Source organism: Micropterus salmoides, unplaced genomic scaffold (assembly GCF_014851395.1).
Source record: "Micropterus salmoides isolate LMB-PRFRI ecotype aquatic unplaced genomic scaffold, ASM1485139v1 Ms_hic_scaffold_19, whole genome shotgun sequence".
Lineage (NCBI taxonomy): Eukaryota > Metazoa > Chordata > Actinopteri > Centrarchiformes > Centrarchidae > Micropterus > Micropterus salmoides.
The window spans coordinates 25,710,247-25,737,620 of record NW_024041039.1 but is presented as its reverse complement, the minus strand read 5'-3'; the positions used below and the strand labels follow the sequence as shown (position 1 = coordinate 25,737,620).

General features: G+C 40.2%; 3 protein-coding genes across 3 annotated transcripts; 2 read left to right on the top strand and 1 right to left on the bottom strand.

Annotated features, from left to right (window-relative positions):
- Positions 1–97: 97 nt before the first annotated feature.
- LOC119910730 (protein only RNase P catalytic subunit) lies at positions 98–15,515 on the top strand. The gene is made up of 10 exons (XM_038729517.1): positions 98–901; positions 1,193–1,331; positions 2,825–3,059; positions 3,176–3,480; positions 3,910–3,957; positions 4,096–4,228; positions 11,178–11,288; positions 14,542–14,690; positions 15,006–15,204; positions 15,316–15,515. Exons 1-10 carry the CDS (start codon positions 481–483, stop codon positions 15,442–15,444), a joined length of 1,869 nt encoding a protein of 622 aa, XP_038585445.1. The 5' UTR covers positions 98–480; the 3' UTR covers positions 15,445–15,515.
- A 192-nt stretch (positions 15,516–15,707) lies between these two features.
- psma6a (proteasome 20S subunit alpha 6a) lies at positions 15,708–20,958 on the top strand. Its single transcript, XM_038729520.1, has 7 exons — positions 15,708–15,880; positions 16,564–16,658; positions 16,802–16,883; positions 17,514–17,669; positions 18,174–18,352; positions 19,215–19,309; positions 19,816–20,958. The coding sequence occupies exons 1-7, from the start codon at positions 15,805–15,807 to the stop codon at positions 19,871–19,873; spliced, it is 741 nt and encodes a 246-aa protein (XP_038585448.1). The 5' UTR covers positions 15,708–15,804; the 3' UTR covers positions 19,874–20,958.
- Positions 20,959–22,096: 1,138 nt separating this feature from the next.
- nfkbiab (nuclear factor of kappa light polypeptide gene enhancer in B-cells inhibitor, alpha b) lies at positions 22,097–26,055 on the bottom strand. Its single transcript, XM_038729519.1, has 6 exons — positions 25,735–26,055; positions 24,470–24,575; positions 24,070–24,280; positions 23,239–23,327; positions 22,770–23,030; positions 22,097–22,667 (listed from the first exon to the last, which is right to left on the bottom strand). The coding sequence occupies exons 1-6, from the start codon at positions 25,986–25,988 to the stop codon at positions 22,632–22,634; spliced, it is 957 nt and encodes a 318-aa protein (XP_038585447.1). The 5' UTR covers positions 25,989–26,055; the 3' UTR covers positions 22,097–22,631.
- Positions 26,056–27,374: the final 1,319 nt, after the last annotated feature.

The window sequence follows — 27,374 nt, the reverse complement described above, 5'->3', positions numbered from 1 at the left end:
ATTTTAAACGTTTTAAACCGAACTGCTTGTTCCGGTGTTACGGATTTGGCACTTAACTTGACGCAGCTCACAAACGGAGCTGTCAAGCGTTGATGACGTCAGGGTGTGCGACTCGACTCATGCTCAAAGTTGTGTTTATCCATGAAGTTATATAGCAAATAAGAAGCTGTTTTAGTTCTTTTATTTGAATGTCGAAGGGAAGTGTGAGTTGCATTTTAAGGGCTAATGATCTGTAGATGTTTATCTTTAAGGAACTGCTGGCATTTGGAAACAGCAACGTTAGCTGGCTAGTCTCATTGGCAGGTCATTGATTCGTGTATCTAACAGCATGTGACAGTTTTGTGGTCCGTTGGTTTTAGAAATAAGTGTTTTTGTATATGGCGTGTAAGTTAAGGATTATTACAGGTTTATCAAGTCAGTGAATGTGAAACGTAATGATAAATAATCTACAGTAAATCCTGACAAGCCCAGAGGTTTAACATGGGCTCCACCTTCATATTAAAAGTCAGAATAAGCCTGAAACCCTTGAAGCCCTTCTTTCGCCAGGGAAGTTCAGCTTTCTTCACACCTAATACTTCTCTGTGCAAGTCGTCTCAGCTGCCTCTTTCTGCACGCTTTCTGTGCACCAGAGACTCTAACCCCAGCCCAGGCAGCAGAGAGATGGACAGAAGGAACAGGGGGGGAATAAGAAATGGCACCATTAGACGCAGGGAAGAGGAAATGTGGGAGGGTGCTGTGAAGGGAAGTGGTAAGAGCTCCACACTTCGACAGAAGCCTTCCTTCCCCAAATCTGTGTTTGCTGCTGGGACGGCAAAGAGGACGGCAGAGATGCTGAAGAGGAAAGCAGCTCTGGGCGGTCAGGATGAAGAGGATCCTGAAGGAAGGACAGCTAGAGCAGCAGGTAGGACATACTGGAACTATCTACTTTAGAAGGCATATTTTTTCACAGTCTGAGCTTTTTGGTACAGAATACGACACCATTTCAGAAAACAAATAATGGGCAGGGACAAGGCAGTACAGATAACTGCAGAAAAAGTCCACATTTCTGGTTGTTATACCTGCTCAGCAGAGACTTAGATAAAGTTATGTTAAATTATGTTTTTCTAATGCCTTATAAAGTGTAAATGAATCTATTACAGTGTTTGGGAATCATTGTTTCGGTTTCCTCCACTGAAGCATGAAGGTTTTACAGGGAAAGTGCAGCCTCCCGACCGGCCACTCTCTGCTGCTGAGTGGAGGCAGCTGAAGGAGTCTCTGGGAAATTCGCAACGCTTTGAGATCCAGATGATGTGTGCGCTGTTTGCCTATGGCGCAGAGCTGGATATCGCCAAGTAAGAGGAGGACGAGTGGGTTTGTGTGTCTGATTTTGAAAAAACATTTAGGTGAGGTGCAATTGTCCTTACAGTAAATTGGAACTTTTACATTATGTCTGTTAATTTTATGCTGTGTTGTTGTTTTACAGTTTGCTTTTGGGGTAAATCTCAAGCATTATAATTCAACATTTATTGTAAATAACATGACTGAAGAAAATACAGCTCTGGAAAACATTAAGAGACCACTCCATATTTGTCTTAAATCAGTATCTCTATATATATATGTATGGCAGCCATTCCATTCCACTGGCACACACCAACACAGGCACACCTCATTCTACTTAATGAGGTACTAAGAAAGTGATGACCTGAGCCAAATCTTATTTAACGAGGAAAAGTATAAAAACCACTGCTGTGGTGTGGTCATCACTATCCTCGTGCAGTAGGACCAGCTGGATGGCAAAAACAGTGCTAGTAGTACAGTAAGGTAATCTGAACAAAAAAAGGAACAAATGACCATGCCAAAAGAGTTGAAAAGAAAAGTTTTGAGTGAGGAAAAGAAGGGTTCAATTCTGGCTTTGAAGGAAACAGTGAGCGTCAGGTTGTATCCATCCTTAAAATACAAGACAGCAGTTCATAAGAACAAGGTCAAGCATTGGGGAGAACAAAGCCACAGACTGGCAGAGGGTGAAAACGATTGTCCACTGACCGGGATGTCCGCCAACTCATTCAAATGTCACTCAAAAACCGTAGGATAACATCAAGTGATTTACAAAAAGAATCGCAAACAGCAGCTGGGGTGAAGTGCACGCAGAGGGCTGTTGGAAACAGGCTCCAAGGGGCAGGGCTGAAGTCGTGCAAAGCTGGTAAAAAGCCCTTCATCATCATAAAGAGCCCAGGGGGTGGGTGTGTGTATTTGCTTAGTCTTTAGGCCCCTATGTACAAGCTTCACATAGCTTAAAAAAAGGGTGTCCCTTTTCACAAATATTTCTGATTGTACTTGTATTTTAATGTTTTGTGGAAAAACTGAACTGAACTGAACTGAGCTTGGCATGGTGCAGCGACAAAGACTAAAACTAATAAAAACTAAAATAAAACTAAGCATTTTCAAAAAATGGCATAACGTCACCCAACAGCCATGTGAACAACTGGTGGAGAGCATGCCAAGACGCATTAAAGCTCTAATTAAAAATCAGGGTTATTCCACCAAATATTGATAAGTTAAAATATTATATTTAAAAATTAATGTGAAGGTCTGGAAAAATGTGTGTCTTTTGTGTTATTTAAATAATTTAAGTTAAATATAAAATAAATAATCTAAATATCATTTTTATTTGGAACTTTTTGAAATTTTGTCAGAACGTTTGTAGAATAAAACAAAAATCTTTATTTAAAATTATTATTTATAAAAGTAAGTCCTTAATTTTTTCCAGAGCTGTATAAACAAGGCAAGTGCTCTCTGAAGGTCAGTAGCGTGTGTTAAAAACACGTGCTCCACCTGTCTTCCACAGGTCCCTGCTGTCTTTTGTAGCAATGGAAACAGGGACCCTGTCTTATGAGCTGTTATTACGGTACCTGACGCTGTGTGTGAGCGGCGGCCATGACGCCGAGGTGTTTGATGTCTATGACATTATGCGGGGAAGTTTCCCTTCTCTGGAGACGGGAGCCTCCAGCCTCTTTATCAAGTCCTTCAGTCGGACGGCGAGGTGGAGGGAGGCTGTCAGCATCCTGCATGAGGTTAAGAAGGTGAACAGTGTTTTTATGGTTACTTAAAAAAAAAAACACACATTAAACTCATGTTGGCGCTGGAGGACATGACATCCCTACTCTATCATCACCTGGTTGTATTGTCTTCCTAACAGGTCTTTACCCCTTCCTCACGCAACTATGGTTATGTCATCTCAGCAGCGATGTTACATGGTGACACGACCACTGCCTGGGCTCTTTATGATGAATTAATTGAAAAGGGACTGAGCCCACACCAGGAGACCTGGGAAGCTCTGTTTAAGGGAGTGGGAGAGACTAAGGAGGGAAAAGGGAAGCGGGCAGAGGCCATGTCTCAGTCTGAGCACCAGGAGAGGCTACTGGGGATTCTGCTCTACATGAGGAACAACCAGATCTACCCCCAACACAGCCTCACCAGCAGCATCAAGTCCTGGTTTGAGAGGTACAAGAGCGTGATAAAGAAGGGTTCGGTGGGAAACTGAGGCTTGATGCACATCATACAGTTTCCTTTATTCAGTTTTCTCAACTGTGGCAAAGTCTTTCAGTCTGAAATAATTTGCCTAAAAAATTTTAGAAATATAAAAACACAGTAGATTGACTGATGGCAAGATATTATTTGATAAGTCTAATCACTTATGGTGTTCAAAAGGGCTGCTTTTAAAACCATAATGTGCCCATTAAACTATAACTTCTTTCTTCCCTTTTTATGCTGATTAAAAAACAAGTTTAAACTGCAAACCAACATTCATACCTGAAGTAACTTTCCTTTTCATGTATGAACATGATCTCTTTCTCTTTCATTTTATATCCACCCCAACCATCACTCCTCGCTCTGATTTGTCTTTTCTCCGTGTGCCTCGTCCTCCCTCAGTCTCACAGGGCAGAAATGGACAGGAAGTTGGACCAGCACCACCCCAAAGTAATTACCCCACTTCCAAGCTCAACATGAATTTTCATAGCTTTTTAGTTTTTCACTCATCTTTTTGCACAGTCAAATCTGTGTGTTCTATATCGTATATGTATAATGTATGTATGCACCGTATGTATGTGTGTTTAGGGGTGTGTGTGGGTGTTGTGGGTCTGAGTTGGAGTCCATCCAGCTGACTGCTGAGGAGTACCAGCAGCTGAAAGACAGAGTGATGACCGACATCATCCAGGGACGAGATGTTTTCAACAAGACTACACCGGAGGTACATACACGGACAAAACACACACACACACTAAGCAGGGTTCACATGTCCTTAAGAACGATCAATCTAAGATAATAAATAGCATTTAAATAGCTTTAAGACATCTCTACTAGGACTTGAGGACACAGTATGCAGGTTTATTTTAAATTTAATTTCATTGTATGCGGTGATTACATTTTAAATTGTAATTATAAATAGATTACTTACAATATATTTGATTATATTAAGTTTTGATAATTGATGTGTGCTTGTAGTATGTCCATTAAATATCATATTAACCTTTAGAATATTAAAGGCCATGACAATAATGCATTATGCTAATTATGGTTGGTGTCAAAAGTTTGGGAACTTTCAGCTTCAGCAGTATGTTAAATAATAGTATAGTGTGTTTTGCTATCTTATTTTCTAATTGGAAATAATCTATCCTAAATAACCAGGTTGTTCTAAAAATGTGCAAATAAATATGCCAAAATCGGATCTATTTTAAGGCGTTTCTGTCAGCAGCATGGTGCATTAGCTTCCTAGCTCCTTCTCTCTAATCTCTGCTAGGTGGCGTCATTGTTACACAGGCAGCACTAGGCTGTTGAGACTCTCTAGTGAAGGCTGTCACAAGCTCTCTCTATGAATGAGCGTAGGCACGGTGAGCTGGCAAAGACTCATTTTACATTCATTTCCTCTGGGCTGGTATGTCTTTGATATTTAGTAATTAGTCCCCAGGACACAGCTAACTAGCTCTCCACTCTTTATGCTTACTAGCAAAACAGTCATAACTTTTTACAATTTTATAGATAACATTTACAGAAAATTATATTAACTATCAGCAGCACTTCAACATAAAACAGAGATTAAAGGAACAGTTTGACATTTTGCACCTGCAGACGGTTAGCTCAGCTTAGTAAAAAGACTGGAAACAGGGGGAAACAGCTAGCCTGGCTTTGTCCAAAGGGTGAAAAACATGTCTATAACATGTTCTAACTGGTTTGTGTAATGGGAAAAATGACACTTTGTTGTTGTGGTGGTGGTGGTGGTGGTGGTGGTGGGGGGGCAGGTGGTTTTAGTCTTTATGCTAATATCTTCAAATCTGATAGACACTAAGGACAGTTGTATCAGTTTTCTCAACTATTTCTGTGCAAGAAAATGAATATGCATGTTTCTCAAAACCGTGTCTTTAAGTTAAACTATTCTGCTGCTTATGGGCAGTGGGCTGGTAATGTTTTACATGAAATATGAAAATTTGTATGTTTTGAGGTAGCAGGGAGCCATGGTGTCTGAAGGGCTTAAAGTTTCAATGAGAGTATCACTCAGTCGGGTCATGGTTTTAAGTGTTTCAAAAGAGGTAGGACTCAATCCACGTGTTTGAGAGACGGCTTCAGTTTGTAGAGAGTTAGGATCTGATACTAGCAAAGAGGGCAGCACACACATGCACGCAAAGTTAAAGACTGAATGAGGAATGTGTTTTTAACTTGTATGCCCCTTTATAACCAAGAGAAGGCAGTCAACACTTTATGTCTTGCATGCATATGTGCACTGTCTGGAGACGGAGCCAGGGCACACGCCTTTTCATTGGATTGGAATGTTCTGGCTGTATTTTTTATAATGCCAATGACGATAAACTTAAAAACAAGGTTATGCACCTGAAATAGTTCCAAAAAGAAACATGGCAACATCAGCAAGTAGTTAATATGTCATATTTTAATTTATGAAAAGGGAGAAAGTTTGCATGTTTTCCTTTGTGTTTTTCGGTAGTCAGGGGGAGTTTGTTGGTGCAACAGTTAGTTAAATTGAGGGGATTTCCAGCATGTGGAGCACCATGTGAATCTGGACCACAACTACCTCCCGCAGACTAAGGAAGGCAGACAGACATGCTGTTTAACTTGACTTTATTAATTTCCACATTTAAGGCAATTAATTTTAAGGGCAACAGAATGCTTCAGACAACAGTAAAGCAACAGAAGCCTGCAGGGTCATAAACAGATGGGGTAAGAGAGGAAAGGAAGGGCGTCAATGTAAAGGGGAAGAGGATCATTGCATGTTGTATTTTTAAGCACAGAGCGATATATAGATAGATGTTGAGACACATGACAAAGCAGACAGAGATCATGCATTGTGTTTTCATGCAACACAGAGTAACCAGGAACATAGAAACCCCTTGTGCCATTTAATGCAAACTAATGGAATGGCCATAATTTGCCACCTATGTGTAACCTATATCTCCTCTCTGATACAAAGTTTCAACAAGAATATTAAGTATATATATTAAGAGTTTCCAGTGGTGGTGTAGTGCATTCAGTGGTGGAACGCAGCTCCCACAATCTAGCAATACTCCATTATAGGTAAAGGTTCTGCATCCACAATAGGGCTGAACAATTAATCTAGATATTATAAAACATGCAATATGCCCAAGTGCAATATCCAAATTTCAGGAGCTGCAAATTAATGACAAAGGTCAAATGTGTTACTACAAACCATTAGATGAAAAAATGTTACAGAGATGACGTGGCCTACGAATAAAATTCTCCTGACGTAAGGGAACATACTTGTTTGGTACAAGCCCCAGCGAAATTCACATCATCATTTTGACCTGTGTGAAAATTAAATGCAAAAACTCCACTTTCCTCAATTTCCACTAAAATCATGACTCATATCACACCCCTGTATGTAATTTTTTTTTTTTTTTTTTTTTTTTGAATGTCGGATTGCCCTGATCCAAGATCACAATTACATAAGTATTAACAACAAAATGTACTCGTTCTGCAGAAAAATCCCCTGTGACTGATATTATGATATATGTCATTATTAGATTGTTAATGCTGATGCATCAATGTGCAAGCAGCATACCGTTTTAGTTGGTCGGGGTAATAACTTCTTTATTTAAAATACAGGTAGGCTTTGTATTTTATAAGCTTATCATGTGGTTTTTAATGTAAAATCTTATCTTGGAAAGTAACTAGTAACTATAGCTGAAACATTGGGGGCTTAGCCAAGCTTAGAAATGTGTCAAACTGAAGCATCACCTTGTCTTTTACACCTTCCATTTCACTCTTTTTTTTTTTTTTTTCGTTTTTTTTTTCTCTCATATAAGTCATTGAGCTACATTAATACATTGATAGGCTATACATGAATTATTATTATTAGTAGAAGTAGTATTAGTATTATTAAGACAAATGATACATAACATAATGTAATATAATAATAATATTAATTCGGGGGTCTGGAGGTCCTCTACCAGAACATTTTGAGTGTTAAACACTTCACTTCCTGCATTGTGGTGAATTTTTCTGCATCAGTTTATGGTGGAAATTTCTTTATTTATACAGCATTAACATTAATATCATCCCTGCTGAGTCAACACACATGTAGCATGACTGACTGAAGTAACGTCTTTAAATGTGTTTGTGGCGCCTATTCACGTCAATAATAAATGAATTTATTTTTATTCATTTAGAAACCTTACTTTAATAGCCCCTGTGTGTCAGCAAGTTTTCTATTCGCGTTCAAAAACTCTCTGCATATTCAAAATCTGTCCCACAATTGTGTAATCTCTGACATTCCCAGAATAAAGCGAAAAAAAGTCTTAATTTTACATAAATAAAGTTGCAATCTAATGAGAATAAAGTAAATGTCAAAATAAATGAAGTAAAATAATTTAACAAAGTCTACCTGTCCTATACTCTGTTGTGCATTAGCCTACGTTATTGTTCTGCTGATATGGTAGAGAAATAGATCCAGGGCATTAGCGCCGGATGTCCCGGCCTAACGGCTCCTACAGCTGTAAATAAATAAATATGATGTACTGTTAGAGCTAAATAATCTACCAGCATACAATATGTTTTTTATGCCAACAGAAGCTTTATGTTTTGGGCCAATATAACGTATTTCAGCACTGTTAAAAGCCCTGGAAAACCAAACAAGATCAGACGTTTGGTCTGTTTAACATATAAAAACTACAGCACTATTCTTCCCACAGTCTTCTGGTTTTCTGCTTTCAGTTCACTACAATGCACATGTTGCGCTTCAATTCCACAAATAACAATTCCAGGCAATAAAAAATTATTACATACATTGTTAGGGTTTTTATCTTGCTCTCTGCCTGCCTTTGCATGTTTTTGTTGTCTGACCTGTTTTCTTAGGTTTCTTATGTTTAAAGCACTTTGGTCAGCTCAAGTTGTTTTAAATTTAGAAATACATTTGATTACTTGACTTGGCATGCAAGGTTAGCCTCTATATAATGATCTGGTATTACTGATGCTGCCATTAGTGATAATTTATCTCAAATACTTTTGGGTTCAGTATTTTTTTTCAGCTGTTTGCAATTTAGAGACAATGTAGGCCCAAAAGATAATCCTGTTATGCTATACAGATCTCACAGATATATGATGATAATATATTAATAAGCATGCTAATCTTTAACCCAAGGTAAAGTAATGTAGTCTACTGTAGTTTCTATGCGCAGAGAGGATTTCTTTCTTCAGTGTAGCACTTTGAAATCAGCTGAAGTTGCACAGTACTGTATAATGCATGATATATACAATTATGGTGTTTATATTATCACGGTGCTGAGCATCTCCCCATGTTAGGATGGTGTGGACACTTAAAATGTATAGTTTATTCACATTCATTCCAAACATTACTTGTGATGTAACTTTACTTTAATATGGATTCTTAGAACTAAGAAAAACTCACCAGGAAGTTTAGTGTTTGAATTAAAATTGATAGTGGTAATTATTGCCTGGATCCTGCAGTCAGTTGTGTTTTTAAAGTTTTTGGTATATGCTACAATGTTAATGCTGTAGTGTATCGTGCTTTGTGTAATAATGGTGCAAGGGTGGCACTGTAAGCTTATGTATGCAGGTGCAAATGGATCTGTGTGTGTGTGTGTGTGTGTGTGTGTGTGTGTGTGTGTGTTTTAGCAGTCATATTATCCACAGCAGCACAATGAGCGGGTTTCACATATCAGCTCTGGAAAGTCCCTGGATAATTATACTGGACTTTCTGTCTGTCTTTCTCGCTGTCTCTCTCTTCCTCCCTCTTCTGCTTTGCTTTTTCTTTGCCAAATAAACATTGGATTTTTTAACCCTTCCTCCATCATAACAAATCACTCTCCTCATCCCCATCTGTCCATCATCCACCAGTCTCCAGTGTGAAAGTGCACGTTGTTATTGTCCCATAGTGTATTTGGGCATGTATGGGTTTGGTGAGTTAAAGCAATCAAAATAGATGCTGGACCTTCAACACAGTTTGGTTTAATCTAGTGCACCGTTCCATCAGAGGAGCAATATTACAGCAAATACTGCCATGTTTGATTATGAGTTCTTGATAGTGTGCACACTCAGGTTGCTAGTCCAGGGGAATTCACAGCAAGCTATTTCCATACTACTGCTATCTCAAAGTGAAAGTAGTAACACTGTTCACGTGCTGGAGGCCTATTCTAACCTGCTTCAGCACAACTCCTCTGTTATGATACAAAGCTTTAACACTGTATTTAACACATTCACTAGAATTGGACTCTAATGAAGCCTTTTGGATGCCCTGCAGTGCAAAAGAAAACTTATGGTCAAGAGATGACAAATACATTCAGCAAATTGTAACTTCACTATTAGCTGGATTTTTAGGTGCTGTAGTTATGCTAAAATTAAGTTTAAGACAGACCACCGCTTTTTACTTAAATACTGTATATTATATCCTCATCCTCAGTGTGTTTATGTTATTTGCTAATTAACTTTATCATTCAGGGTAATCTATTGTCAGTGGAACTGCCAGCTGGCACTCTGCCATCTCAGTAACGAGAAGCAAAGGCCAGGTAGATTTATTACTGGCAAGCCTGTGATCATTCAGCGAGAAAAGCAGCCAACCATCAGGCCAGTCAGCTCACAGGTGGAGTTCAGATACGCTCCGTGATCACAATAAGGAACAAGCCCCTTAATGTTATTGTTAGAGAGTTCTGCAGACTTTTTCTGTACATTTTCAGTACTGCACGTATTTAGTCAGACATCCAGTTTATTAACCAGTCAAATTTTCAGCTTTTACTGAAAATGAGTAAGTCGGCCGCTATACATGTGCATACTAAGTATGTTTTGACGTCAATAACTTCTGGTTTTGGCTCTGTAGTCATCAATGGAAAATTAAACTAAATAAGGTAAGCTGAGTAAAATAAGGCACTGGCCGTCAGATTTGTTGTGAGTGCATGCCCTACTTATTTGGGAATTGAATGGACGTCTGACTAGTAGCACGCTAAAGGGAAAAAAAAAAGAACTGCAACATTTCTTGCCCTTAACTGGCTGCGTTTTTATTATCATTTATAGCCACGCTTAAAAGCTCTAGAGTCTGTCAGTCGGTCAGTCCATCACTTTGGTCCAGACTGAAATATCTCAAAAACTATTAGATGGACTCTGACTTTGATCCTGCTGACTTTGGTGATCCCCTGACTTTTGCCTAGGGCCACCAGCAGGGCAAATGTATTACTTATTCAGTATATCTCCATATCTACTGGATGCATTGGACCAAAGAAATCTTTCAGACATTCATGGGTCCTAGAGGATGAATTGTAATGACTTTGATGATCCGCTGACATTACCATCAGCCTCAGTTGTAACTGAGCAAATATTACCATGTTAACACACTTAGTTTAGTTTGTTAGTTTAGATTGTAAACATGGTAAAATTTACCTGCTATGTATCAACATGTTGGCATGCTGACGTCAGCATTTAGCTCACAGCAGTACAGCCTCACAGAGCTGCTAGCATGGCTGTAGACGCTTCTATTAACATCTACACACTCTACTATAAAAAATGTTTTTTAAGTATTGCACTATATCCAGGTATAACTTGCCTATCTTTATCTAGTTCTTTATTTTTACTCCTCCACTGACCTGTTTTTCTCAGTATCATCATACTCTCTCTCTGTTCATTTCTGTCCATCTGTCTCTCTGTCTATCAATGTGTCTGTTCAGGAGTTGGAGAGGTTCAAGGCTTTTGTGAAGAGGAAGCCAGCGTTTGATGTGGTCGTAGATGGACTGAATGTAGCAAATATCAACAAGGACAAAAGCAAGCTGTCAGAGACGGTGAGAAAACACAGATGCACATGCACAATGTGATTTTAAAAAATAAAAAATAAAAAAAAAGAATGAAAGAGTTCAGCTAAATATTTTACAGGGTCTACCAGTCTAAAGGTGGTTATTCAGAATCATCTCTGCACATGTACACACACATTTTAACAGTCTAGATTTTACTGGGTTCTTCCTACATATATGTCTGTCCAACCCTGGGGCTTTTCTGCCAGTTGCATTATGACATTATGACTAACCCTGCGGTGTGTGTTTGTGTGTGTGTGAGTAGATGTGTGTAGGTGATGCCTCTTTAACTGGCCAACACATGATTTTAATAACACCAAGCCTACTTGTCTGCCCACATATGTCTGTCTGTCAGGATGTGTGTGTGAGAGCGAGAGATAACTATCGGTCCTTCTGTCTCACGTTCTTCTCTATGTGGCTGCAAGACAAAGGAAAGTACAAACAGACAAACCTATTGCCACGCTTATTCATCTACATCATCGGAAAGCCACATAAATTATTAAAATTCATGCAAAAGTCAAAGAAATTTACATTAGGACCACTGACAGAAACGTTTATTCAAATGCCTTTATGATTAAAATCCGTCAGCGATATGAAAATACCTGCTGAATTTATGATTAACAAGAGTCTACAGCCATGCTATCGAAACTGTGAGGCTGTACACTTAGGCGAAACGGTCCTTTGCGCTAAATGTCAGCATGCTAAAATGCTCACAGTGACAATGGTAACACTCTGAAGTTGAGGATATAATATTCATTACACAGTAAAATGTTCACCATCTTAGTATAGCGTGTTAACATTTCCTAATTAGCACTAAACATAAAGTATAGCTTAGGTTCATGGGAATGTCATTAGATTTGCAGGTATTTACTCATAAATATTGGACAAATTAAAATTTTGACCTGATGAGGGTGCTAGATGAAAAGTCAGAGGGTCACCATAATTTTTACAATTCATGAATGGGACATGAATGTGTCTAGCAAGTTATATCGTAGTCGTGCTAATAGATTTGTGAAATTTTACTTAAAACCTCAAATTTCAACCCTATGGTGGCGCTAGAGGAAAAGTCAGAGGGTCACCAAATTCATAGGTTCTTCCTCTGGGGACCACAAATATCTGACAAAACATAACTGCAATCCTTCACATAGTTGGTTCATCTATCTGAAGGATTGCTATCCATAGAGCCATGCCACTAGCATGGCTAAAAATTGTATATGCACACTTATTAAGCGAATTGTATTCCTCAGCATTAATTTTATCGTTGAAAAAACACAAGGCTCGCAGTCCTTCCACAATATAATTGAACCTCAAACCTGAATGTTTAACTGAGGAAACATGAGTTTTGTCTTACTCAAGAGAATATATGTGTGCAGAATTATTAGGCAACTAAATTATCAAAATAATTACTGTTAAATTACTTGTTTATTTTTAATTTATTTTTAAGTGTAACAACACAAAATGACAATTAAATAAAATTTTTGGCCTTTCAAAAATATTTTGTAACCAATATAGCCACCCTTCTTTTCACTACCTGCCATGAGCCTTCCATCCATGGAGTGTCACTTTCTTGATCTGTTCACAATCAACTTTCACTGAATCAGCAACCGCAACCTCCAAAATGCTGTTCAAAGAGGTGTATTGTTATCCCTGACTGATAATGTGACGTTTGAGAAGGGCCCGCAAGTTCTCAATAGGATTCAAGTCAGGAGAGGAAGGGGGCCAGGTTATTATTCATAAGTCATATTTGAGGCCCTTGCTGGATAGCGTATTAGTGGAGTACTTGGAAGCATGTGATGGATCATTGTCCTGCTTAAAGATCATGGCCTTCTTGAAAACCGAGGGCTTCTTCCTGTACCACTGCTTAAAGAAAGTATCTTTCAGAAACTGGCAATAGGTTTGGGAGTTGAGTTTCAGTCCGTCTTCAACATGAAAAAGTCCAACTATCAAATCCTTAATGATAGCAGCCCAGAACAGTACCCCTCCTTGTGCTTTTTGCTCACCAGCTGAACCCCAAATTGCCTCTGGTGGCTGTTCCGCCAGTGTGTGAATGTTAGTTTCTGTTTGAGCACTTAGGCTCAGTGAATGAATGTGTGTAAAAGTGCTTTGAGTGGTCGAAAAGACTAGATAGGCACTAGACAAATACGGAGCATTTACTATTAGCAACAAAACGTTTGATTGTCCAGTGGTTACTGCTCAAAAGTGTTGCATCTGTCTGATTAGAGTGTGTGTGTGTGTGTGTGTGTGAGATTAAACCGACACTTTTCAGTGTCGGTTTAATCTCTTTTTTCATCCATTTTTTTTTTTTTACCTGAAGTGATGAAGCTGCCTAATACCTAACACCTTGATATAAGGTGTGATTCACTTTCACCACACCCTCCCTCATTATATAAATACATATCACCTGAAAATGATTAACTCCAGTGAGCATTCATGTTTATATGGTTTAGAGTTGGAAAATGGGCACCGAAATAATAATTGATTCAGAATACTTACATGCCTAATAATTGTGCACGCAGTGTATACATAACATACAGAAATATACATAACATAACAGATAATATAACGTCATCTAAAGGCTTCCCAAGGGGCCCACAGACTCACTACAGACACTAAACATCTTGGCAATCGATTCCCCAGATTTCATAGTACATCTCTGTTTAACAAAGCTCTTGGTTCAGTGCTACAAAAGTAAAGAGTGGTAGTTTTTACTGTGGCAATAAGTAGGTTGATAGAAGTGCTTCATTGCATTATCCTTTTAAATCAGTACGAGAGGTACAGTAATTGTCTCAGCTATATCTTAGGGTCCATTCAAAAAAACAATACACAGTTCTTCCTGTTCCCTCTGCGTATCTTAAGACAATAATAAAAAACACAACTTGTTATGCGTACACGTACAAATGCATGTAACACTGCTATGAGTGTTTGGTTTTTTTTGTATGCAATTTACAAGTTACTTATTCCTATTCATTTCTCTACTGTTTTATCTTTTTAACACACAATGGCATGTTATAGGATCTGACACACACACACACACACACACACACACACACACACACACTCTAACAGTCAGCGTTAGATTGTAAACAATGTACAGAATCGTCTTAAAACTTGAATCGTGTAGGAGCAGCTACATGAACCAGTAGGTGTGGTTATGTATCTGAGTGGAGCTGGCATCCAGATTTTCATGTTGTACTTGTTAATGTTAACATAAATAAAAATATTGAGGTGTGCGTGTGTGTTTCAGTTGTTGGCGGTGGTGTCAGAGCTGGAGCGTCAAGGCCGGACTGTTCTGGTGTTGGGAAGGAAACACATGCTGCGGCCCTCCAGATCCTGGGAGAGACACAACATGGACCTTATCCGGCAGAAAGCTCATTGCTTCTTCACTGACAACATGTGAGCAGCTGATAATAAAAGGAGAATATTATGTTCCATAGAAAACACATTTACACATCATATTGTATACTAATACTCTCATATTATCACCATTCGTTCATTCAGTCATGCAACTGCAATTCAAAAATTGTAGAAGTAGTCGCAGAACAATTCTTCAGCATGTGGGAGGCTGGCTAATAGAAGACAGGGAAAATGTTGCATGTTTAATTCAGCACATTGTTATTCAGTTACACCTGTTTATTCACAGCCTTTTTGTTTATGAGAATCTATTTGGAATGAGTTGACCTCACACCTTTTGGTTTATGTGTCTGTCAGTTCGGAGGATGACCCCTTCTTGCTGTATGCTACTTTGCATTCTGGGAACCACTGTCAGTTTGTGAGTAGGGACCTGATGAGGGACCACAAAGCCTGCCTGCCAGACGGAGCCACCAGACGGCTCTTCTTCAAATGGCAGAGAGGCCACCAGCTGGTAGTGGATGGATGCATTGCAGCAGGCAGCAGAGTCCGATTTCAGGTGAGGAAGAGGAGAAGGAGCAGGATGAGAGGGGGGTGGGTATGAAGGGAGAGGGTTCATAATTGGGCATGAAGAAAGAAGCATACCAAATAAATGTGTATGTGTGTGTAGAGTATTCCCAGCTATGACACCATTGTCCAGACTTCAACGGTCTCATGGCACATACCCTACGATGACACAGAGGACAGGAGCACCTATGAAGTACCACAACGGTGGCTCTGCATCACCAAAAAGCACTGAACACACACACTCTTAACTCATACGCTTTGATGATACCTGTGGACATGTAAATAAACATTTACCACAAATAACTAAGTGGCCTGCACTCTTTGTTTGAGCTTTGAATCATAGGAAAATTACATTTGATTTGGTTTTTAGTAATGCTAAACATCCCTGGTACTCTCATTGGAAAGGAGCAACAGGGTTGCAGTCATCGACAGCGACATCTATAAACTACAAAGCTGACCCGGAAATTAAAGCCTTCAATCGGACAGATAACTTCCGCAGTAGGTGACGTTTGTCATGTTTTGCCTCTGTTGCCTCTCAGTATAGTTTCAATTTCAGTCCCCATCAGTTTAGCTTATATATTTTACAACCGTCATGTCTCGGGGGTCAACTGCAGGGTTTGACCGCCACATCACCATCTTCTCTCCGGAGGGAAGACTCTACCAAGTTGGTAAGTAATTTAACGTTAGCAAGAAATGCACAAAGCTCAACCTGCTCTGTCATCACTACTGGCTAACAGGCTAACATTAGCTAGCACATGCTAGCTCGCCCATTCATAGTTAAGTGTTCTTTAGAGAGCATTATATTTCATTACATCGTGGTATACTCTAAATAAACAATTAATATATAACATTATTCTCAGTTAAATAATTTCGTAATAATGAACTAACGAGGTTATGTTGCAGTTGTGCTAGTTACCTTAGCTAACATTAGCTTATTTAACCTGTGTAGTGCTACCATAAACGTGTGTGTAAATATTTTTATTAGAATTTAAGTGAATTTCTTAAACAGATTTTCTAACAACCACTTAGGTAGCACACTGTTTACACCTATATTCAAACAATTTCTATTAGTCGTTCTTGTAAATGAGTCATCATAACTGAGCTGTATTAAATATTAGCCTCAGATCTGCAACAAACCTTGTCAAAAGAATACCTGTTATAGAGATTACATACTTTGTGTAATACCCATGGTAATACCTAGATAAAAGTAATGTGTATAGAGTTGCATTCAAAACAAATTGCTAGCTTGGTTCCTGATTTAAAAGAACAACTAGTTTTCCCACAATAGTTAAAAGTTTGAAGTTCACACTTCTCAGCTCATGGGTTTATTTTTCCTTCTTTCTGTCTTCAGAGTACGCCTTCAAAGCCATCAACCAGGGCGGACTGACCTCCGTAGCTGTCAGAGGGAAGGACTGTGTTGTCGTAGTCACACAAAAGAAAGTCCCAGTCAGTACACACAGATACATAAGTTTGTGTTTCGCTGTCTTCACAGAACACGTGGTCAGATTTCCACGGCTGTCCTTGTGGTGGTTGCATTACTGGTGAAGTATGTGGTGTACATTTCTCTTTTTGTCTTGTGTTTTTCTCAGGACAAGCTGTTGGATGCCTTGACAGTCACACATATGTTCAGAATTACGGAGAACATTGGCTGTGTTATGACCGGCATGACTGGTAAGCAGTGTCACCCCAAATGTTGAGCCAGTGCTAAATGTTTCTGTCAAAAGACGGTTTGTTGCCTTATTGTCATGTTACTAATGTTCTTATTCAAAGCTAAAAAAAAGCAAACATTATGTTAGCTGTCATTTGAGAGCTGGAGAAAAATTAAGAGTGTGCAGTTTTAGTCAGGTGCAGCAGAACATTCACATTACATAATAATAATAATAATAATCAGAAAAAAACACCTACCTAATTTTAAAAAGTGGTAAGACATGACTTGTTAAGAGTTGCAAATGCATTGTAGCTAGCACAATAGAAAACTAAAACTCTGACCTTCATTATTCCAAAGCTGGCCAGAGCAGCACAGAGTCTACCTGTTCATTGCTGTAAACGATAAACAGAAGTAGTAAGTAAGTAAGTGATATAATTGGGTCAGTGACTGCCTTGTCTGAAACCCAATGTTGAGGGTAATAAATCATCCATCTCTAGTCCTCCTGTCGTCTCATAGAAACATTTATATAATGAGTTATCATATTCTTTCTCTGTAAAAAAAAAAAAACTTGATTGCATTATGTTCATTCATGTATTTGTCCATTCTTAAATTCATTTGTGTGAAAAGCTTTTCCTGCTTCTTCCTTCCTCCAGCTGATAGCAAGTCTCAAGTTCAGAGGGCACGGTATGAAGCAGCTAACTGGATGTATAAGTATGGCTATGAGATCCCTGTGGACATGTTGTGCAAACGCATGGCGGACATCTCCCAAGTCTACACGCAGAATGCTGAGATGAGGCCTCTGGGCTGCTGTGAGTAGTGTGCATAGGTGTTTGTGGATACCAAAAACACGTCGTTAATGATATATGGTTTTTTTTAACGAAAACAGCATGTTAAAAAATGTTTGCCTTTTCATTACTCATCACTCATTGTCATCCACTGCTAAAATAATGTATGTTTCTCTGTGACCAGAGCTAGTTCTACACTAAACCGTCTTTTTGGATGAGTGTAATTAAAATAAAAAGGTTTAGTGTTCCATTGTTTTGTAAATGTTGTTACAGAGTGTTGTTATCACAGCTTGATTTTGAATATCCGCACAAAATATCTTCAGCTCCCATTTACATATTTACATGTTCTTGTTAAAATTGTTTATAGGCCCACAGACCACATTAAATCTAAATATACAATTTTTCACAAAGGTCAAATTTATTTTTCAGTGTGCTGTTTAACCTTTAGCATGAACCACATGTTGAAATAGAAGACATTGTCTCTTTCTCTTTGTTCCTGCTGTCCTGTCTTCCTTTCCCTTCCTCCAGGTATGATTTTGGTTGGATTGGATGAAGAGTTGGGTCCGCAGCTGTATAAGTGTGATCCAGCCGGCTACTACTGTGGCTTTAAGGCCACAGCAGCTGGAGTCAAACAGACTGAGGCCTCCAGCTTCCTAGAGAAGAAAGTCAAGAAGAAACTGGATTTGACCTATGAGCAGACTATAGAGGCATGGGACACACACACACACACACACACACACACACCATAGTTGTATTACATTGCATTGTTGGCACTGGTCTGAAATTTCTTAGCAGTGGAAAGTCGGGGAGTTCTTTGGAGTTTCACAATTGTGTCAATAGCATCATACAATGTAACTGCATTACTTATGGTTTTCCCAGACAGCTAGAGTAGAAACAAAACTGTTGCATCCATCTAACAATATGTAAGTCATGGATTTAGTTAGACAAATCAGGGAGACTTAGAATCCTGATATAACAGATAAAACAGATCTGTTGTTTTTAAATTATTCAGTTTCAAAATATCAGTTCATGTTTTCCAGATATTCATGTAATCCCCTTGGTAAAAGAACAAGAAGTCAAAACAAACATGTGGAATATGGTACCCAGATGTAAATTAAATGTTAAATCTACATTTTGCAAAATTGTTTCCTTATTCAAAATTTAATGTTTGTTGGTAGACGGATATGTGCTGCAGCTATATTTGTTTTTCTAGAGGGCACAACATCTGTTAGATGTTTAAGCACAGCTTTTGGTCTTTAGCCTTTCTTGGAAACCCTGAACATTTTATTTGCTGTCAAATGTTTACAGCTATGTGCACATGCAATTGCTGGCATGCTGACAAGCGCACAATGATGTGTTGCTCACTGGTGTAAGCACAGGTTTTTATTAATACATTTATTACTTAGTGACTCCATTAATAAATACTGTATAGGCATCCCTTATATTCTCATACATTATATTCCCTCTTTCCAGATTATTTGGCTCTGTGTGCTCCTTGCTGTTTCATGTATTTCCCTCTTCTTCCTTTAGTCTTGTTTCTGAACAACTCTCCCACTCTTCTCAAAACAGATGGCTATCTCATGTCTGTCAACTGTTCTGTCCATTGACTTCAAGCCCTCAGAGCTGGAGGTGGGAGTTGTCACTACACAGGAATCAAGATTCAAGTGAGTATTTTCCTGACACAAAGAGAGAGGACACTATTCACTGCCGAGCTGCTGCTGTCGGTGGGTTTTGCAGAATAAAAGTGAGTGGGAGTATTTATGAAAAGGGCAGACAGATTTAGCCTGGATTTCCTGGATGCATTTTGAAAAATAAAACAAAAAGGAAAAAAAGCTTTGTGTATGACAAAACAAGCTGTGACCAGCTGTGAACAGGCAAAAAAAAAAGTCAAGTACAGATCTAAAGTTTTGCATCATTGCACTGAAACTGAAAAAAGCTAAATCACTAAAACATGGTAATGTGTTGGCACAGTCAATAATGCATTATTTTTAAAAATAGATAAAAGCAGACTAGTGTTGTAATGGAAATTCCCTAAAAACTAAAACCTGGGATAAGATCAAAGTAAGGGCTCTACATGGTTAAATGTGTTCTCAACACATCCCATGTGTACGGCCTATAAAATCTGGCCGAACACAAATAATGACTGTTAACTTCTGTGTTTGTGTTCCAGGATTCTGTCAGAGTCTGAGATCGATGTTCACCTGGTGGCTTTGTCTGAGCGAGAGTGAGGAAAGTTGGCAACCAATTTGCTGCCATCATCATTACTCTGAAAAGGATGATGAACGGTAACACCAGAAAACCCCACCTCCTCCACACAAAGAGTCTCGTCTAGAAGGAAGATGAAGGAGCAGTTGGCATCGAACTTGTTCAGAAGAGAGGTGGTACTACACCGTGAGGTTGAGACAAACAAAAAGTTCAGCAGCAAAGAAAATTATGGTCCTTTTTAACCAGGAGGGTAGAATATTTCACCCATCCGCTCTGGCACTTAGCCCTCCTCCATCCTCTCTGGTCAAAGCCATGACCTTAATGGACACAATATTATCCACATATTGACCCCTCCTGCATTTTCCTTTTCGCCACAATATGACGTCCTCACTGCAGGCAGCTGCCAAATGTCACAAAGCCTAGAAAGATGCTGGACATTCACATCAGTCCCCAGTATGACACATCTGTCTGCTCCTTGGTCACTGATGGTGTCAGCCATTGGCCACAGTGCCCTCTGGATGGAGCTCAGCCCAAATGACTTCAGTTGACGAGTGTGACATGAGCAGATTGGAAGATGGGGGTGTGGTAACACTACAACTACAGCACAATACCTCTTTAAGTAGGGTCTGCAGAATTATCTTAAAGTTCTAAATTGGTGCGGTGTATCAAACGGTGAAATGTATGTTTTAAACTGTACATGGTCCCTTTTTAAATAAATCAATGAACTAATACCTCTTACTTCGCACGGACTTTGTGGTCCTGTATCTTGTTGAGTCACTGTATTACAACAGTGCTTCCAATCTTTACTCAGGGCTGCCACGACACGTATTCCTCCCACTTTCTTCATCTGCTTTAAAGTCTCCCCTCCACTGTCTGCAGTTCCAGGATGATGTTTATGCTCTGATGTACTTTGTGATAACCCAGGGAGCAGCTGTGGAATTCTCTAATTGCAGCATCATCGTCACACCCCTGTTGAAGTCTGCTCAGGTCAACGTCAATGGGAAGTCTCTAATTATTATTTCATCGTGTTTTGATCCTCCTCCCACCCCTGCTGCCACTGCTGTACATTAGTGCACTTCTATTAAACACAATGTTTTTATGGAACACACTCGTTTCTGTTTCCTTTTTGTTGCATATTTAATCTTGTAGTGCACTAGCCTTCACATTAATCTCACGGCATTCAGTTCATGCTGCGAGAGGGTTACAAAAATGCTGCTGTCACTTTTATGTCAAAAGCAAACTTAATGGTTTTTATTATTCAGACGTGAGACCAGCATGCCTAATGAGGTGTCTGTTATGTCAATAGTTCCTGTGCTGTGGGTGTGAACATTATTTTCACTATCAGTGTACACAAGAATTAAAGCAGAAATTTACCAGGTCTTGCAGTGATTTAAACTTAATTAGCATTTTGTTTATTTAGATTTTTAACTAGTATTTAAAGTGTTGACTCCAGCTGCTTGACATTGACCTGATGAAATTGAAGGACAAATCTGCAGCACAATTATAGAATTGCATAAACGTACACTTAACGTTTCATATTTATCTGACTTCAATTTGATTTAAACTCCCTTCCTCCACGTTACCCAGAACTTGACTGAAGCATCCTGTTGTTCAGCGGAGATTCCCTTCTTTGGAGGAATAAGAAGCAGGAATGTCACAAGCAGCTGAGTGTTCTGTTCCTGGGAATTTCCTGTCCCTTCCTTCTCACAGCCCCACCCTCCCCAAAACTTCCTGATGTAGATGACTGAGCTATCAGCCCTATTGCCAACATGCAATTTCCCTATGCCTCTAATCTTTCTACGCACGCCGCCGCCGCCGCCCCCCCCCCCCCCCCCGCAGTCAGTTGTCAGTTCCTCGTTCAGTGGAGACGAGTAGTCGAGTTATCTGCCCTTTCCTGCATGACACGCATTATATGAAAATAAAAGGCAGCCGGTCAGAACTGAAACTCAGCTGTCATGCCTTGATGGAAGCATTTATACAAGTACAGACACACTGACGGCAGCAGGAAGGTGCGTGGTTCAAGTAATTTCCCTGTATAATTGCAGCCACGTAGTATTGTCAGGTACTGTCAATTATATGCTGGGTTTGTATGATATTTAGTGATATTATAGAGATACGTCTAATGTACACACATAGACACATTCTTGTGCAAACTTTGGGTGCCATCCAGAACCAACTGTAGTTACATGCCGTCCGTTCCCCCTTCATGTCACCCACCCCAGACTCTACAAATAAATTCACACAGGTTATGACTGTTAAATATGAGTGTTTTTAATTTAACTGGAGTGTGCTGGACTGTTTGCTGTCTAACATGTACATCCTGCTCAACTGTACACATACACAGCTGCCATAAAAAATACATCTTTGTATACACAGCATTTACAATATCATACAACAGAGCTGTTGCAGGTACATCTGTGTGGATGGATGTTTTTGTCACAAATGATTCGCAGCGTCCACAAAATACAAGCAATCCTCTTATCATACAGCAATCCCATCATCGTGTGTCATGTATATTCACATCTCGGCGTGCGTTTTGCTCTCCCGCAGCCTGGAGCGGACTCATTGGTTTATTCGGCCATCAGTCTCTGTTTGATTCTCCTTTGCAGTTGCCTGTCCATCTGTTTTGTCAGAGGCCACGCCCGCGCCGTGTCACCCACACCATCGGGGTTCATGTGACGTTACTGCGGGAAGCAGTAGACATGCCGAGCCATTTCTTTTGTCCTTTACAGTCATCATCGCAGCCTCCTGCCTCTGTAACTTCCTCTCTCTCGTTTCCTGCTAATGCCCATTCCACTGAATGTCGTCATAACTCACCTACAAACACACACAGGACAGAAAAATGGTTACACACGAGCCAGAGAGACACTTTTGATTGTCTTAATGTTACAGCAGAAGCCCTACATTTTCAACACACACCTCCTCATCAGACTCCTCGTCCTCCTCTTCCTCGCTGTCGTCTGATTCGCTGTCAGGCAGCTCCCTCAGGTCAGGTTTGGTCAGTGAGTACAGTTCTTTCCTGATGTCGTCGTCGTCACGACCGTAGGTGAGATGGTAGGGGGTGTGGCCTCCAGAGGTCAGGAGGTTGGGGTCTGCTCCTTTCTTCAGCAGCAGCTTGACCAGTGAGAGATTCTGCTGGTCCACAGCAAGGTGCAGTGCACTGCGACCGTTGCGCTGCTCCTATAAGGCAGGAGAGAAGACGAAGATTTTATTAGCAAGGGGCAAGTGTAAAAGACAAGAAAAGAGGGCTGGGTGTCCAAAAAATATCACCATAATGTAATTTTTGAAATGTACATATATTTGGCATATGGGTCCACATACTGTTAGTTATTGTACTAGGTTTATAAAGTGTGTATTCTCACATATAATTACGGTGTGTGTTGTTTACCTTTGCGTTAATGTCAGCTCCCAGATCCACCATGTTCTCCACCAGTGAGAGGAAAGCATGAACTGAGGCCAAGTGGAGGCAGTTCTGACCTGCAAAAAAACAAAACAGAGGAAGAGCTTAACAACAGTTTCAATTTCCTAGAAAACATCCAGAACAAAAAGGTGGGTCTCAAGTTAATTTAAATTGTAGAAGAGCTCAATAGTATTTAACTGGACGAATGATTTGCTTTAATGTGAATTCATATGATTCTGCCATGTTAATGTAGATTCCTAAAGGTCATTTTCCATTTAATATGCAAAAATTAGTTGAGGGTTTTGTTTTATTTTTCAAAATTTGGTTCCTCAAAATAAATCTGCAAAGCAGCCAGCAGTGCCATACTTAAGGTTTAAAAATGTCTGGAGCCTCCCACATTTCTATTTGGAGCTTTAAGATCTAAACATGTGCCATGTAATAGATGGGGTTTCGCCATGACGTGATGAAGTGCTATGGCATTCCCCTTGCTTGCTTAAATGTTCCCTTCCTCCTAAACATAGTGTTCAGGGATAATGGGCAGTAGAAATGACTCTTTTTGAGCCCACCATTCCTCCTTTTAAATAGCAGTTCAAACCAGCAGCAGACTGGTCAGTGTCTCGTCTGTCTCCATGCAGGGTGGGTGGGCCACCACAGGATGGAAATCATGACAACTGCTACAGAGTATTATATCCAATGTTTAAATTTAGCCTGCCACAGCTAAATTCAAACATTTTAGTTCCCTCACATGTAAACAAAGCATTTATCAGAGCCTGGATATCAGCTCAGGAGAGAATCACAGGTCCTGTACTACAGCCTCACCATGATAGTTGCAGGCAGCCATCACCCTGTGTAGATGCTCCGGCTGACAGTTCTGCGTGATGACGCTGAAGCACAGCAGGTTACCATGGCGACAGGCGATGTGAAGAGGCGTGTCTCCATTGTCGTCCACCAGCGTGGGGTCGCAGCCGGACACCAGGAGACGCTCACACACGTCCGCCTGGTTCGTTATTACTGCTAAGTGGAGCGGAGTCTAGGACGGAAAGGCGTTTTTATTATTTTTTTTATTCCTCATGTGATGACAGACATATTGCATCAATTATTGCTGCAGCCTGGTGGAAAGGGTAGGGTTCACAGCAGAAAACAGAATGAGGTGGAGATGAACAGAAGCAGAGGAGGAAAGATGAGACTGAGTGCATATCAATAAATCCTCTTCATGTACCTGTCTCTGGTCGTTCTGTGTGTTGAGGAAGTCTGTGTTCTTGGACAGGCCTATCATTGTTCTGATATAGTCCTTGGCCTCGTGGATGATGGCCAGGTGGAGCAGCCTATAGAGACAGAGAGGGGAGGTAGAAGACGTGTTAAAATACACAGCCAAATCTACAAGACAAAGGGGGTATTTTCCCACCAGGAAACCAGTGACACACAGGCACATGACATATTGAAAATAACATACTGTTGCCTTTAAACAGTGACACATTGCCCTAGTACCTAATGGTTCCATGATATGGTTTTAAATGCATAATAATTACTTGAAACAACAGCTTTACTTTGTGCTAGATCCTGTGCAGGCTACAAGTCAGTTTTTATTAGATTACTGATAATTTAGAAATCAGCCCAGAAAATGCTGAGCACCCTGTGTTTGACTTCAATAAAGACACACAAAAATGATATATAATGGATCTTATAAAGGGGGGGGGGGGGGCAGTCACGTTGACTGCTCTGCTGTGGCTTCAAACATTTGTGTAATTTGGTTAAATCACCAACGTGGTTTCATACTTCATCGGGCCTCACTTCTGATTAATTAAGTCACGTTGTTCACCTTTAACCCAACATCACATGAGCACGTGCTACATAAACAGTAACACCACTGTACAGAGTTTGAACTATATTTCTCGGCGGATGAATTGTGTCATAATAAAATAAAATAATAATAATAATAATCTTGGTGTTATTCCCCATGGTTTTATAACAGCAACAAACCAAACACGCGCATTTCAGGACAGAGTTTCACCTTCAGCCTCCGTAGACTTGCGTTTATGTACTTTTCTAGTTCCCCCCCCCCCCTTCTCGCTTCACGGGAGCGCGCGTCGGTCGGATTCCTTGGCGGCGCGCCCGGGACTTTCCCAGTCTGACCCGCGGCCATAGTGGATTCCCTCCTGATAATAGCCTTTTGTTTACGTCCAAAACCCGCAGTGTCTGACCACAGCTAGGCCCATTATTAAACCCGACACCCATTCTGTGTATTGTTAAGAGTGCAGCAGCGTACTTTTATAAGCCCTGCTGCTTACAAGTTAAGCTCCGGCCCGGGCTGGGTTAGGTCTGGGCCTGTGAATTGTAACGTTAACGACAAGCTGGAGAGGAAGACATTCCCCACAGGAAAGGGATCAAATTACATCCAAGACCCAAGCTGGGCCCAAGTTACTCAGCCACTACTGCAAGCCTGGCTATCCGCGTGTCTGTAACGTTATTCCTGGTTTAACTTACGTGTCTCCGTCCTCTGTGATCTGTGTTTTCCATTCGTGCAGCTCTCCGGTTACAGCGGGAGGTTGTTTGTGCTGCGGAGGCTCACAGTCCACCTGGAGCCGACGGATCTCGGCCGCCACAGCCTGGTACTCCTCCTCTTTCAACGAATCCAGACCGCTGTCGAGCCGCTCCTCGGTCGACTGAGACGGCTTCCCTTCTTTAGACTCCCGACTATAATCCATTTGGTTTAATAAACTGGTCCGGTGGAGGGCCATGGTGGTTTGTTGTTCGAGACGAGATGCGTATGGTTGTCTTCTGGCGGAGTCGTGCAGCAGTCTGTAAATGCCCTCTGTAGCGCAGCGGGGCGGAGCTAACAACTAGGTGGGGGATTTCCAGAAAACTGTCACTTAGAATCAGCACACAGATTGCTGGCTCCAAGAGGGGATTTTATTGAGACACATATAAATACACCCCTCAGTTTGTCACCAACAGAGCAAAGTTTCAAAGCTCCGATTCTGCAGGCTACATTTGCTGGACTTTAAAATATACATTTCTGCATTATTTCAGTCTTTACAGAAGCATTTGGAAGTATTTTATGCCACATTTACTCAACAAATATGCATTTTCTCTCACTTGAAATTCACAGTTACTTTGAAAACCATCTAATCAATCAATCTCAGTTATTATGCAAACTATGCTGTGTTTTATCAAAAGTATGCACTTCTAAATCAAGCTGGCCAAAAGTACAAGGAAGAAATCAGCCTTAAAGCCATATCACTGCTTCAGAGAAATGCTAATTCTGCAAGAGGGGGAAACACAAGTCCAGGAAATAAGAATAACTTGACGCACAAGAGCCTCTATTTACTTTTTCCCCCTCGGTAATAACCGGTTGCATGCGTGTGGTCCCATTAAATAGTTTCTGTTTTGACATGAGCAAGGAGAAAGTCCTAAAAGTGCACTCTGTTAGCATGTCCCTGCTAAATCGATAGAACAGAAAGGAAATGTTGTTTACCAGAGCCCCAGCTGAGTAGGTGGGAAGACCTGCAAGAGAGGGGTTGCAGCATGCACAGGAGTTTCCTCCAAAACTTCAATTGTGACTGCAATGTGATTTCTTTTTGTTTATCATACTGTGAACATTATATAACAAACCAACAGGGATGCAGTGGAGTTTCCCTAACACCCGGAGATCTTGACCACACCGTCAAGTTTATGTTTCTTCTTAAAGATATATCATTAGGCTTTTATTTATATCAGAGGAGCTCCATATGTATTGCTATAGTAAATAATATGTGCTTTATGCTTGTGTCTGTTCTAAGAAATCAAAATTCCAGTGCATACATATACTTATCCATTCTGTGCAACAAAACAAACAGAATCACTTTCTTGCACTCATTTACTAACTGTAACTGTACTTTAACATCCTGCCAGCTCTTCCTAAACATAGTGAATGATGCCACTACTGATTTTGTTTTTACTAAGTGTACTATCTGATACAGTGCATCTAATAACCCTGTATCAGATCATTCAATCAGTTCCTTTGCAGATAAAATGGAAGCACTCCAAGTTCTCGATTAAGGCTGTGAGACTTCACGAGGCTATGACCTATCCCTTTAAAAACAAACACCGAGTTGAACGTGATGTTCTGGAGGCCTGAGGGAAAC